Source organism: Mustela nigripes, chromosome X (assembly GCF_022355385.1).
Source record: "Mustela nigripes isolate SB6536 chromosome X, MUSNIG.SB6536, whole genome shotgun sequence".
In the NCBI taxonomy this organism is placed as follows: domain Eukaryota; kingdom Metazoa; phylum Chordata; class Mammalia; order Carnivora; family Mustelidae; genus Mustela; species Mustela nigripes.
The window spans coordinates 20,496,964-20,511,678 of NC_081575.1; the positions used below are offsets into that span (position 1 = coordinate 20,496,964).

Sequence of the window (14,715 nt, forward strand, 5' to 3'; positions counted from 1 at the left end):
ATATATGTATATATATATATATATAAATTCAATATAATTGTATTTATATAATTATGTAATTCTGTTTATATATGTAATTATATATTTATAAACTCATTATATATTTATCTAAGTGCATATTTCTATTTATATGTATCTATTTCTATGTAATTGTATAAAACACGTGTATATGTGATTATATATTACAATTAAATATTAATTAAATATTACTTGTAATTTTATAGCTATCATATATTATATAACACATGTTTATTTATCTATTTAATCCTCACCACAACCCTATGCTGTAGATTCCTGTTACGATATGCATTTCACGTATCTAAAGTAACGGAGGCCCAGAGAGATGAAGCAACTTGCCCAAAGTCACCCAGCTTGGAGGCGGGTAGAGGAGCTGAGATTTGAATTCAGACACTCTAGCTCTGGGGCTCAGGCTCTAGACCATGGTACCAGGCTGGGGATAAGAGGACGAAGCTCAAGTGGGTGCCCAGGAGTCTGGGGTTCACTTCACTGTTTCCACTGAACTTCTTCGGGTTCCTTGGCAGGCTCTCCTTTCTAACTCATCAGACCAGGAGTTCCCAACAGGCTAGGCTGCCTTCTCGTGACTTACGTGGCTGGCCCTGAGGAGGGCCTGCTCCTTGCTGTTTTTCACTGCCTTGGTCACCATCACTGGGGAGTAGGTGTCTTCTATAAGTTTTTCCTGTCATGGACAGGGAGGAAGAGGTCAGGGAGCATCTCCAGGGCAAAGTGGGATTTGGAAAGGATTGGCAGGAAGTCCCAGCTAAACCGAGACTTGCCATTCCCTATAGTGACAATGGCCTTTCCGTCCAGGGTTTTCTGGCTGCCTAGGTCTCCCCCTGTTTTCCGTGTCCGGCTGAATCTTACCTCCCTCCCTGGCCCCGAATCTGGGATTCTCTGGGATGGATCAGAGCTTAGCCCCTGCTGCTCCGTGGGCTGTCTAACAACGTGGGTTTCCCCGCACTATCATATCATCACAGATAGCATTTATGGAGTGCTTGCTGTGTGCCAGGCACGGGGCCTCACATGTACTATCGCCCTCTACTCTCTTCAGAGCAACTCCTCTGAGGTCCGGACTCTTACTGCCATTTTGCAGGTGAGGAAACAGAGGTCCAGACCGGCTAAGTCACTTGTCCAAGGTCATTACACGGTCAGTTCAAGGTAGAACCAGGACTCAGACTCAGGTTTGGCTACCTCAGAGCCTCTGCCCTACCAGGCTGTGCTCCCTCTAGTCTGCTTGACAACCTCCGGGCTCTCTGCAGATGGACATCCGCTTCCTCTTTTTCCATCTCTTCACAAGGAGGCCTAGAAGGGAACTGATCAACTAACTGTCTGAAGGGCTGAGGGGCTGTGGCCCCACTTTAGGTCGAGACTTATCAGGGCTGAGCTGGGGGTGATGCCTGGCCCAGGCGGGGGTCTGGCAAACCTACCACAGGTATCACTTCGTAGAGCCCGTATGTCGTGTAGCTGGTTCCGATCCAGATCTTCACGTCTCCGGAGGCGTAGGTCTGGACGATGCCACGGACCTGGCTGTAATCCTCGAGCTGCACACACATGGAGCCCGGGCAGCTGGAGTTCAGGTACTTCTGGGTCTCAGAGTCAAGGCAATCCTTGTTTACAAATAACCTGGGTCAGAAGGGTCAGGAGGGTCCTGAGGGTCTCTCAGGACAACACAAAGACAAGGATCTCTTCATTCCTAGAGGTCAGAGGAGCCCCACCAAGGAGCCAAGCAGACCAGATTTGCAGTAGGTGGGAACAGAGGTTGAGGGTCAGGAAAAGCTGACTGGAGGCTTCCTAGTGGGCCCTCTTGGGAGCAGGCAGCAGGATCCCGGGAAGGCTGCACATTAGGGCAGGGTAAGTGGTGGGGTGGGCGCGGCGCAGAAGTTGGGGGAAGTCCCAGAGAGTAAGCCGTACCTGATACAGGAGTCTGTGAGCAGTGTGTAGGAGTAGAAGAAGGGGTTATAAGGGATGTCACTGCCTCGAAGGTTGAAGAGCCCTGGGGAAGAGAATTGATGGGGACTTTTTGATGCTGATCGGCCTGAGGCAAGTCCGTATCTCACCTTTGCCCCACCGTTTGCTCTGCCCAACCAAAGAGTCCCAGCCATATGCCTGCACATCTGCCTCTGAATGTTTTTCAGGGGTTTTCTTGGGGGGGGGGGGGGCGGGTCTTTCAGGCACTGATGAGAGCTATGTCCCCTTCCTCCCAGTAAAACGAAGATGCCCAGCCAGCAGTCGGCGTAGTTTTGGGGTGTTCCCAGCCAATCTGAAGCCCAGTGCTGGGACAGAATCAGGCAGCACGTGGTGCTAAAGCAGGGAGCGTGAATGCCCCAGGCTGGTGGCCGGCCGATGGCAGGTGATAGCTGGGCCCTTTCCCTTCCTGAGACAGCCTTTGCCGCTGTGGTCAGCCCATTCCTCTGATGGCCCATAGGTGGCTCCAGCTTGCTCTGGACCTCCTGGTTTTCTTATTCAGCCGCCATGATCTCCTGCCCCCTAGCTTTCTCAGTTCCCAAAGGCCATGGCCATGGACTTCACGGAACCCATGGTTATAAGGTGATTGGGGGAGGAATCCAGTGCTGCAGGACCCAGGAGGCATGGGGGTTGGGGGGGCCCAGGTGCCCGCCCCGTGTCCACAAGTCCATACTCACAAGCCGTCTCATCAAGTGCCGACAGAAGGACTGCAGTTGGGCCTTTGCGATGCTTCCGCATCTGGCTGCGGATGTCAGCTACCTTCTCCTGCCAGGTGCTCCCTAGAAGCAAGGGTGCCCAGAGAAAGCATAAGCAACATACTTTCCCTTTGGCACACTGTTTCTGAGAGGGCTCCCTTAGGGCAATCATTTTCCACGGCTTTCAAAGCAATAGAAACCTTTCTCCAAACAAACTCTCACTAGTGTAGTTGTTAAGGACATGGACCCTGGACCAACTGTCTGCATTCAAATCCTGGCCCTGCCATTACTAGTCATGTGACCTTGGACAAATTCCTTAACCTCTCTGGGTCTTATCCTGCATACCTGTAAAATGAGAATGAATTATCATGATAGTATCTAGTCAATAGGGTTATGGGGCTCAGATGAATTAATATTTGTAATGCACACAGAGTGGTGTCTTGGTGTATGGTAAGCCTGATGTAACTTACTGATCAATAAATAAGCATGCAGAAAGAGATCAAGAGAGCAGCCTTAGTTGAACGGTGAAGGGATCAGACTAGGTCATGTTCAAGCCTCTTTTCTGAAATGACCTGGTGCCCAATTAGCCATGAGTCCCTGAAAATTGTTTTAATCCCTCTTTGACCCATTTTACAGATTTTATAGAGACTTCAAGGAGGAAGAGTGACTTGTCTAGGGTTTCATAGCTAGCAAGGGGGTAGAGTTGAGATTTCCAGGTAGGTCTGTTTGACTACATGACCCACCCTCTTACTCTATATGGACACTGGACTGTCTTGCTAACATTGTCCGTCCCCAGACTTGTCCTTAAACTCTGTGTCCCAGAGCTGTCCTTTCTAGGATGCTTGTACCCTGGTTCTAGTTCTCATCTTTTATTCCTACTCTCTGCAATGTAGATGAAGAGTCTGCCCTTAGGCAGGGCTCATAATTTGCTGGCAGAAGGTCGGAAACATTAAGGTCCCAGTTGGGCTCAGAGATTAGGCATAAGTAACTTAATGCCATTAAAAAAAAAAAAAACTTTATGCAAATGGGTAAAAACTATTCAACAAAAGCCAGAGTTTTGGGTGATACTTTTTAAGGATTATCTTATTTTGTTGGGTAAAATATACATACAGTAAAATTTATCATTTTAACCATTTTAAAGAGCACAATTCAGTGGCTTTAAGAACATTCACATAATTGGGGCACCTGGGTGGCTCGATTGTTAAGTATCTGCCTTTGCCTTAGGTCATGATCCCAGGGTCCCAGGATGGAGCCACATCTGGCTCCTTGCTCAGCAAGAAGCCTGCTTTCTCCCTGTGTTCCCTCTCTCCTGTGTCCCTCTCTGTCAAATAAATAAATAAAATCTTAAAAAAAAAAGAACATTCACATGATTGTGCAACCACCACCCCTATCTAATTCCAGAACATTTTTATCATCCCAAAAGGAAACCCTGCAGCCATAAGCAGTCACTCCCCGTTCCCCTTCTCACTCAGCCCCTGGAAACCATTCACCAGCCTTCCATGTCTATGGATTTACCTGTACTGGATATTTCATACAAATGGAATCATACACTATGAGGCCTTCTCTGGCTTCTTTGTTTAGAATTATGTTATCAACTTTCATGAATGTGTGACAACAAATGAAGGCAAACTTAAATTGTCTGATGCATACAGGTATCTTTGAAGAATTAACTTTTCACAGTCTTCTCTTTTCCCTTTGCCCCCTTTAAAGCCTATCAGTTGCTAGAGAGAAAGTCTCGCTTGCCTCTGTAAGTTTATAGATGCAAGAACTCTGTGCTTGGCCTTCTGGGCCCAGTTCCGGCTCTGGATGGCTTTTCCTTGAAGACTAGCAGTCTGTGAAGACTCAGGATTACCGTCACTTGTGGGCAGTGACAAATCCCGTATGAATTCTCCCTCCATCCTTGGAAGGCTTTCCCCTTTATCCCCTCCCTTTCCTGACATAACTTCACCCTTCTTTATCTGAAAGGGATGAGTTTTACTTAACGATTACACAGTCTTGGCTAGCAAATTTCTTTAAAAACTTTTTCGAGATACAGAATGATTCTGCAAATTCTATCAGAACAGATAAAGAAAATGGGACACCATTTTAGCTTGTGTCATCATCCTTGCTATTTTGAAATTTCCCTCCTGCTTTCTTTTTTTTTTTTTAATTATTTATTTGACAGAGAGAGATCACAAGCAGAGAGAGAGAGGAGGAAGCAGGCTCCCCACTGAGCAGAGAGCCTGATGCGGGACTCGATCCCAGGACCCTAAGATCATGACCTGAGCCAAAGGCAGCGGCTTAACCCACTGAGCCACTCAGGCACCCCTTCCCTCCTGCTTTCTTGACTCCTTTTCAAACAAGGAATGTACACGGACCTGCATGAAGATAGGGACCTCTCGGATTGCCCAACATTCCTATGAATCCACATCCATGTGCTCTTTTGGAATTCCTGGGGAGGTAGGGGGTGGTGGTGGCCAAGACAGTGATTCATCATCTGTAGCCTGGTCCTGGTCAGGATTTTAGTTAACTACTTACCAGAATCATCGAGCATGCCGTTCTTTTAGGACATATTTAGATGGTATCAATGAGGTCAAAGTGAAGATTAGCTATGTTAGAATTTGGGGGGATCACTTCACTTTCCTTTTGCTCTGGCCAAAACCTGAACCGTAATTTGTGCCGTGGATTGTCCCTGAGCTTAGTTATATACTTCCTTTGTCAGCCAACCCCTAGTCATCTTACTCCAGGAGGGCTGGAAGGCAGGGTTTGAATGAATCAATATAAGCCAATCTCCACGACTGGACAAGCAGCTCATATCATGTTTTTTTCTCTCTTCAAAGGGGTAGGGTTCTTTATATATATATATGTATATCTTGCTCTGACTCCCTTGTTTCCTCCTTTCCTGTTCCTTCTTGCTTCAAATCTTAACACTATTTATTCCAGCATTTTCTATATATGGTGTGAGGACCTTTTGATTCAGACGGAGATCTTTGAGATGAGAGGGCCCAGACGTCTGCTTTTTCAATAAGCATCCCAGGCAACTCGGGTGCACAAGAAAGTTTGAGAACCTTTGCTTTGGTAATTCCCAGGACAACATTTTCGGCCAAAGGAGCAGCAGTAGGGACCGTGTTGCTTCAAGCTGGGAAGAACATGCTTAGAGAATCACCTGTGAATGCGTCCTGCAGGGCATAAATGGGCTGGCTTGGAAACAGAGGCTTCTCTGATCCCCATGCCAGGTCCACAAGGTTGGCTGTGGTGGACGCCAGTTTTATGTTAGAGTTTTTGAGGGCCAGGTCGTAACTCTCCCAGGAACCTGCAGAGACAGAAATCCGTCACTCGTCCCTTTCCTGTTTACACCTCAGGAAAAACCGTGACTCAGGCAAAATTAGACCTTGTCTGCTCTGCCTCCCACTCCACTCCTGCTGCCTCAGAGGCCCAGAGCAAGTCCAATCAGTCTGGTCCTCCTGGGGTATGTCCTCCCAGCCCCCTCTTTCTGCTTTCAAAGCCCCATTGCCTGGGGCCCACTCCAACGCTGCCCACAGCCTACTGGCTAGGTTTATCTTTCTAAGCGCCAGTGGCAGTGGGGCCTTCTCAGTACTATCCATTTTAACAGCACATCAGTGCCCCTGCCCAAAGGAACGGTGATGTTCACACCATCACCATCGGAAAGGCTGACAAAGAAGCCAGCTCTGAAGGGGGAGCCTTTAGATACACATACATGAAGACTTTGCCCTTGGGAGGGGGGCAGTCTGGCCAGCTGGCTGGGGTCCCAGAGCTGAGGGAGCTGTATTTCTGGGAGGAGGGGAGTATGTGCCTTTGCTCAGAAACCCACTGAACTCCTTTGACCTTCCAAGCTGCCTTCCAGAAGAGGGCTACCAAATGATTCTAGTGCCATAACTGGTAGAGCTCCAGAGCATAGAGGATGGCTCTGGGTTCAAGAACATCCTGGCCTACTGTCTGCTAGACCTTGATGACTCCTCAAGTCTTCTAGGTTGGGTCTCTGTACTCGTGACTTTGAAAAAAAAATCTGCATTCATTCTTTTAAATATACTTTCATTTCGCAATCCATGAATAAATCTTTGTTGCAAAATATTCTGCAACTACAACTTCAGACACTATCTTTGGAGTCATCCTGTCCCTCCTTCTACCAAGGAATGCTTCTTTACATCCCAGAACGGCTGAGTCACCCTTTTTGGTGGGGACAAATGCAGGAGTGAGGGACGAACATACCGATGGAGAAGAGAAAGGGGTCGAAGCCCACACTGCCTCCGGCAGGAACCTCAGTGAGGAGCCAGGTGGCGATGGAAGTTATGTCAACTGAGAGGAAGACAGGAAAGAATGTAGTGTCACCTCCAGGGCCGGACCCAGGCCTTCCTGTCAGACTTCTGTCTGTGACCGGCCTGTCATATCTGTCCTCCTCGATGTTAGCTTCAAAGCTTAGGGACGGCTTCAGATTTCCAGAGTCTCCCATAGAGGCCCATCATGGCTTTGCATGCATTTTCTTACCTGTGCCTTCTTGAACCTCGTCCAGGTTTCAGAGTTTGGGGGACATGCGACCCCTTTTACCTTCTTTATGTAGCTCCCAGTTGCAGTCCATCTGCCGCTCAGCCTGGGTCCAGTAGCGACTGTCGGTCCAGAGACCTGCTTTCCCCATGGTCACCACTGCCGTTCCTGGGGCAGAGCAGAGAACCTTGGAGGTGAGGATGAAGGTGGGGACGGTGGCCTTGGGTAATGCCTGGGCAGTATGGTGCTGGGCAGGATGGTGCTGGCTCTGAGAATGTCACAGGGGCCTCTGGAAAGAACTTCTCTCCTCCGTTGCAAGGAAATGAGGCAGGAGACACTGAGGAAAGCATTAGGGAAGCCAGCCTGGGCATACCTGCTTGGTGTTGAGGGCCTCGCCTAAGGAGGGATGAGTGGGTTCTGCTTCTCACAGTCCCACAGACTCAATGCTACATGTAGATGCTCTCCGGAAAGACGGTATGGTAGCTAGTCTCAAGACCCAGTGACTGATAAGGACACTAAGCCAGGGGCTTAGCTGAAGACAGGCAGAGGAGCCAAACCCAGAGATCTTGACAAGGGAGTGTGAAGCCCAGGGGAAGAATGTTTAAGGATCAGCAAGGGAAGCTTGGATGTCATTCGAGGGGCCAAGATCAGGGTAGGAGGTCCCTTCAGAAACTGGGACCCCATAAAGGGCCTCTGTGTTTGCGTCTCATTTGGCTACAGGAGGTGTTGTCCAGAGAAACAACCGGCCAGGTAAAACTGTCCCCAAGTGAGACACGTGTGAAGGGAATCAGTGGGCCCCTAGTGGCTGGATGTGGACATAGCAGCTGTTTTTGAAAGGGAGCCCAGGGTGTGCTAAGCTCGGCCTGGTGTAGCAGGGCAGCAAGCACAGGAGCAAAGCCAGGACAGTCACCTGCCTCAAGCAGATGTGTAGCTGGTGAGCTATGATGTGTGCCCTGGCGACCCTTTTCAGAGTGGTGGAGGGGAGGCGGAGCCTCTGACACTAGGTACTGGGGTCCTGGCTTCTGAGAACTGGCCACATCAGAGCCTCTGGGACCACGTGTGGGTCTACCAACAGAAGCAATAAGGGCTGAATGGCTCTCACCTGCCGACCCTGTAAAGCCTGTAATCCATGCACGCCTCTTATCACGATTGCCGATGTACTCACTCTAGGAAATCAATAACATCATCATTAGCCTTTTTCATGGAGTTAGACCCCTACCCGCCACGGAAGACCCCCCAACCGCTTCCCAGTTCTTTCTGTCTGGTCAGAAGCCCAGGCACACTGGGCACCTCTTCCAGGAAGTCCTCTGCCACTCCTCCAGATCTCAGGATCTCCTCTTCCTTCGGACAGCTGTGTTTCTCGGAGTCTAAATCCCATAGTCCAGCACTGGGCCGAACAGCCTAAGAAATCTCATCTCCCTGGCCAGAATGCAAATTCTGTGCAGTCTGGGATCATGTCTTTTGGTCCTTCTGGGTTCTTCCCTCCAGCTGTCCTGCCCCTCCCCAGTCTAGTACAGTACACTGAGTTTACATCATCAAGAACTTCTGCAGAGGGCTTCACACATTATTGTATTTTGATCATCATCATCCTTCAAGACAGATCTCAATATTTCCATTTTGCAGAAGAGGAGACTGAGGCTCAGAGAAGTTGAGACACTTACCCAAAGTAAAAAAAAACAAATTCAAGCAATCTCATTGATACTGAAAGTGGCTTCTTTTCCCAACAGCTAGTGCTGGGAAGGTGAATGGGATGGAGGTGGGACCAGTGGTGGGGGAAAAGATGGGTTGGCTGCATAGGGTTGTGGCTTTGGGAAAAGCAGTTCTTACTCAGACAATCTTGTTTCCTGTCTGCTCCCCTCCCCCAACCTACACCTCAAACTTGTGTAGCCCAGGCCTCTGGATCATTCCAATGCTCCATCCATCAGGTTATGGGAAGGTTAGAGTTCCTCCAGTCCAATTCCTAGCCCATACTCTAACCTCCTAGGACCAGAGTACCCTAAACATTCATTCTGGATCTGCCATCTGAGAATGATCGAAATAGGTTCTGAACTTATTAATAGTTTCACTGCCTGAAGTCAAGGAAATACATTCTCTCTGCTTCCCTAAAACTCCCATGTCTAAGCCCCCTACTTCCTTCCCTTTGCCTTTTGAATCCTTTCTCTGCCTTCATCTTCTGAGCCTTAACGGCCTCTGGTTTGTGGCTGGTTCTCACTGGCGGTCGACCCAGGATAGCGGAGGGCACGGGTGGGGGAGAAGCTGTCCCTCACCATGTGGGCATCCGTTTCAGGGATGATGTAGGCGGAGAGATTCTTGATGCGCATCTGCTGGCGGAGGGCTGTGAGCCGTGCCGTGGTATTGACCGCAGTAACTGGAAGGTACTGACAGGTGACAGGAAGACACCAAGACACACACAGAGACACACTGCTTAAGAGAGGATGATGCCTGGGCCCAGTGTCAGGAGGCGCCGCCACCCTCTCCTTAGGCAGGTGTTGGGAATGGTTAGGCTGGGCCAGCCTGGAGAGGAATGGGGTGGCAGCCGATGGTATGGGTTAGTCTTGATTAAGGGGCCTGGGCTAAGCGGAGATGGAGGTGTTGATGAACTTGGAGAGGAACTCCTTGTGACCGTAACGGGACCTGGGTTTGGGATGGGGACATGAGTGAGAACGGCATGAAACTGAGCCCTGGCCCTGGGCCAGGCTGGAGGGACAGTCTTTCTCCGGATACCTTGGAGGCGGAGTTGCCAATTTAGCAAATCAAAATACAGGATATCCATCCAGTCACATTTGAATTTCAGATAAGCCACATACAATGTTTTAGTATAAGTATGACCCATGCACTATTTGGGGCATACTTATACTAAGACACATATTTATTATTTGAAATTCAGATGTCATTGGGCACCCTGTATTTCATCTGGCAATCCTTACCTTGGGGACTTTTTCGAGTTTCTACTCAAATGGCAGAGGAGAGTGAATGAGTACCCCCAGCAATTTGAAGCATTATCCAGAAAGATCCCCTCTAAGCCAGACATTTCTTTAAAGGCTGTTTTATCTTTAAAATGAAAAGTATGGGTTTTTGTTTTGTTTTACCTTCTGCTTAATGACATATCCATGTTTGTTTTCCTGTAGAAGCCTACCCACCAGCCTGCCCCAGTGGTCTCATAGTTGAGACTGGAAACCCCACGGGCCCGGAGGCTTCAGGAACTGCTAGCAGGCCACCAGCCTTCACCTCTGTCTTGCCCCTGCCTGAGGAAGCTCCTTCGCCATACTCTGGTTGTGGGAAGAATCTTCTGGTCTCCAGGTAGGAAGCCGCTTACCTCTCACCTCCAATATGTCAGACCTTCTCCCCAGTCACACCCTAGACCCCCCTCTTGTCCTTTCTGTTGGCATTTCTAGTTCTCTGTCTTCCCCCCTCCTCTTTCTGGGCCTCCCTCTGCGCTCGGCTCGCAGTTCGTTCCTTTAGAACTTTTGTTTTCTCTCCTCTCAGCCTCCTGCTTGCCTCTGCCTAGCCTCAGCCAAAGGCTGGCTAGGGGCCTCCACCCTCTTTCCCACCCTCCCCGATTTAGGGGAGCGGCCCAGGCCGGGACTGAAGTAGATAACCTGCTGTGGGATGGGTGGGCAGGAGGGAGCGATGCGGGGGTGTCAGACACCTGAGAACGTGAGGCCCGCCCTGAGAGATGTTAATCAGAAACAGGGGCCCCAGAGTCCGGAAGTCAGGAGAAAGGCTAGCAGTGGGAAAGGCTAGCAACTGAGCCAGTGGGGGGATGGGGAGGAGATGGGAGCTAGGGGGCAGGTCCGGGGCGGGGCAAGTCCGGGGCAGGGCCTTACCGGAGGGCTGATGGAACAGTTTCTCACATCCTCTCCTCTTAGGTCCACTGGTTTAGGGCGGCCCCAGGCACCCAAAGCTAGAAACGGCGGAGGGGAGAGGTGGGGAATTAGGGTCACTTGGAGACCAGTTAGCTTCTAGAGAGCACAGGTACTTGGTCCCCCAAATCGCACTCCCTATCCCGCCCTGGCCTTGGTCCTTTGAAACAAGCAGTGCTGTCCAACTCGGGGATAAAAATAATCACATTTCATGGGAAATTGGGTGGAATGGGACGGCACCCTGGGTCACAATCAAAGAAACCTGTTTCATCGACAAGTGATTGCCACTTTTGCAGGGGTTTTAGTGCTCATTAAATCAATTTTTCCCTTCTAATCTAATTGGGTCTTTTCAGGGTTTACTGAACTGTTGTGTGCAAATTAAATTTTTGTAATCAAATTTTCTTTGAAATGCTCTAGAGGATCTCGCTAAATAATCACCCCACCTTCATTTTACCCTTCTATAAATCTAATTTTATATATATTGGGTTTACTTAAGTTCAAGGCCCGCTTGTGCCATTTATTATCGTCCAAATCTCTGGCTCTCATTCCAGGCCCATTTTAAATACATAAAACAGTCAATCCCAGTCTGACATCGTCGCCTGGTGGAGAAAGGTAGGTTAGCATTTAAGGATCTTCTACTATGCGCCAGATGCTGAGCTCAGTAATTTATCTGTAGTATCTTTCTCTATACTTGCAACCAGCCTGTGAGCTGGGTATTACTGTCTATTTTCTACAGCGGAGGAAGCTGAAGCCCGGATAGGTTTGGTAACTCGTCCAAATTTTGCCGCAGTGAGTCAGTGGTAAGCAGGGATTTGAACCTGGGCCATCTGAGAACAAAAAGTTAACCACAGAAGGGTGGGGACACAGAAAGGACAGAGTATATGAAGTCTTAGTTTCCAATTTGGGCTCTGCCCCAAATTTGGTGTGACTTAAGGAGAGTCACCCGGTATTCACTGGGCAAACATTTCCTAAGTACCTACTGTGTGCCAGATCCTGGGCTAAGCCCTACCGTCTCGGGCTTTCCAGCCCCGAAAATCCAGTGGTCTCTGATAGTCCCTTCCCTCCATCCCTGGACTTTAGGGGGTGTCCTCAGAGGGCAATGGGGGCCTGGGTAGAGGGAGACCCTATACTTTTATCTCCTGAGTAGATTGAGCTACAGATAGGAGGGCGGCTGGCATCTAACTCCATCAACCGCTTGCCCTGCTGTCTTGGTCTCCTAAACTCAAGGGGGGGATGAGACCCATGCTGTTGGTCTAAGAAAATGATCCCATTTCTGTAGGAATAGATTGTTGGCAAAATGGTATCGCTGAGATGCCAATATAAGAAGGAAGACTCAGCCAGCCTGGGTCCCTCTGGACACCCAGATTGTTGTTCTCTGAGGCAGGGGCTGTGGCTCCCAAGGGCAGGCTCTGCGGCTGTGTCTCTCTGTGTTTCCTGACGCAGGGCCTGAACTTGGGGCAGTGCTCAGGAATTGGGTGCTGACTGAACGAACGGGGTCTTGTGGACAGAAAGGGGAGGGAAGGGAGGCATCCCTAAGGCTGGGGATGGAGTACACGTGGAGAGCATTGAGCTGGGCATCGAGTTGTGACCAAAGAGGAAAACAGAGCACCAGAGGAGTGACCAAGACTGAACTTTAGGCTCTTTCAAGCCGCTTTACTTGGATTTGACTTTGTCTATGTCCATCCTGTCCTTGCTGGGTCTGCATCACCCAGTTCTCAATAAGAATCTTGCTAAGCCCGTTTAGAGACGAGCTCCCACCCTTAATATCTGATCACCTTTGCTATCTGATCAAATTCCTCATCCTTCACCCTTCATATCTCTTCACCCTGGCCTGCCTCCAGCAAGAATCCTATAAAGTTGGCTCAGCAAGAACCCCCCACCCCTGATGTCTCCTCTTAGTAATTTTCTATCCACTGTCCCCCTCACTCTGTTCATTGGCTCCAAATCCTCAGCCATCTTGGCTGTATTCAGGGTTGAGCCGGATCTTTCTCCCCTATTGCAATACCCTGATTGCAATAGCTTTGAATAAAGTCTGCCTTGCTCTTAACAAGTGCCAGAATCATCTTTTCTTTAACAGGCAGGAATGGAAAGGTGCCAAACCAGACTTGATGTGAGTCTGGAAGGCCCCAAGGACTGACCCCGGGGTTCTTCTTTCGCAAGACAGAGAGGAGGACCAGGAGAGAAAGAGAAAACCCTGGGCCCCCGCCCTTACTCCAACCCTTTCTGAGCCCAGAGGGGAGAGGCCAGAGCTGCTCTCCAGCTGGACCTGCCCTCCCAGTGTGGGAGGGTGGGACCAGGATGCACATACCACAGAAGAGGACAAGCCAGGGGCAGCAGCCCCAGCGAGCCCAGGCCATGGGGTCTCCAGATGCTGTTGCTGGCTGGATGGAGGGACGGGGGAGAAGGGGCAGGCTCTTTCCCTGGCCTCTTCCTCCAGGCCTTCCCAGGGCAGGAGCAGCCAGGGGATTGGGGCTGGCGACGGGGAGGAGGCGTCCGGCCGGTGGATGGAGAGTTCCCCTCTGGTCTCTTGCATCTGAGGACTCCGGGAGTCAGGAGTGGGGAGTACGGGTGGGTGGGGAAGATTGGGCTCTCTGAGCCCGCCCAGTGCAGAGTCCAAAGATCTCCTGGGCAGAGGAGCAGCAGCTGGTCTCAATCAGCCTGCTCCCCCCCCCCCGCCCCCGCCGCCCCGTTAGCAGCTCGTCTCAGTCGTTCCTGATTACTGTCCCCCAGCAAGCTGTTTCCCATTAGCTCCCCCACCCCCGGCTCTGGCTCCAAGATGAATGTTTATCCTTCCTCCTCCTCTGAGCTGGCCTATCTCAAACAAAGCCAGTGTCCTCTCTCCCTAGTGTTTGGGAAGCCCCACTGCACCCCTCGGGGAAGTTGGTTACAGCTGGAGAGCTACTTTCTTCAGTTGGGGTTTGTCCCTTCAGGAGAGCCCACTCTGTAAAATGTGCCGCCAGCCACTGGCAGAACTGCCCTTCTCCCGGGATGGCGGGGACAGCGGGGTCCCACTCACTATTCAGCCATTGGAGCCATTCTTGGAACCATTCCTGTGTGGGAGGGAGTGAAGGGCCTTGTTTGGAGGGATCAGAGGATGTCACTGAAGAGAGAAAAAGACTCAAAAAGGGGAGTTCGGGGGCTCCCAGAAGACACATTTGGTGAACTGGACATGACCTTTCTGTCATAGCTTCTAGAGCAAGGCTTTGGTTCCCCCGAAGTAAGGATCACTCCTAACCAGCATGAGTCCCTACAGGGGAAGTGGGGAACACAGGCCCAGCCTCGTCTCCACACCTGTGGCCTCAGTGGGCAACCGGCACCGAGAAAGCTCCCAGGAAATGCTCTCTAGAATGTGTGGCCAGAAAGCAATACTTCCAAGAGACAGACAGACCCAAAGGACAGGTGCTTACCTAGTCTAGAAGGCCCCAGAGGTAAACTTTTGATTTCATTTTTAATGTATTTATACTCTGCTTACATCCACAAGTTTAAGATGGCTTTCAAATCATCCATTCAAATACAATAAAATAGACTCATTGAGGAGAGCAAAAGGGGGTCTTCATGGGACTCCCTGAAGAAGGGGAATTAAAATGAGTGAGGAGGTTCAGTGAACTCCACCTCCAGGAGTAAAGGCAGAGGGCAGAGCCAATGGCCCCAGAGGATAGATTAGCCAGGGATGAGGACTGTGAGAACCTTGA

At 50.1% G+C, this 14,715-nt stretch overlaps 1 protein-coding gene across 1 annotated transcript in view; it reads right to left on the reverse strand.

Moving 5' to 3' along the window:
* Positions 1–13,567, reverse strand: part of XPNPEP2 (X-prolyl aminopeptidase 2) — a 27,694-nt gene extending 14,127 nt beyond the window's left edge. Inside the window, exons 1-11 of the mRNA XM_059386039.1 lie at positions 13,332–13,567; positions 10,988–11,064; positions 9,428–9,538; positions 8,263–8,326; positions 7,224–7,328; positions 6,888–6,974; positions 5,824–5,970; positions 2,661–2,762; positions 1,930–2,011; positions 1,446–1,641; positions 608–697 (exon numbers count right to left, since the gene is read on the reverse strand). Coding sequence (XP_059242022.1) covers positions 608–697; positions 1,446–1,641; positions 1,930–2,011; positions 2,661–2,762; positions 5,824–5,970; positions 6,888–6,974; positions 7,224–7,328; positions 8,263–8,326; positions 9,428–9,538; positions 10,988–11,064; positions 13,332–13,380 — 1,110 coding nt within the window. The 5' untranslated portion in view covers positions 13,381–13,567. The remainder of the gene's footprint in view (positions 1–607; positions 698–1,445; positions 1,642–1,929; positions 2,012–2,660; positions 2,763–5,823; positions 5,971–6,887; positions 6,975–7,223; positions 7,329–8,262; positions 8,327–9,427; positions 9,539–10,987; positions 11,065–13,331) is intronic.
* Between the last annotated feature and the right edge of the window lie 1,148 nt (positions 13,568–14,715).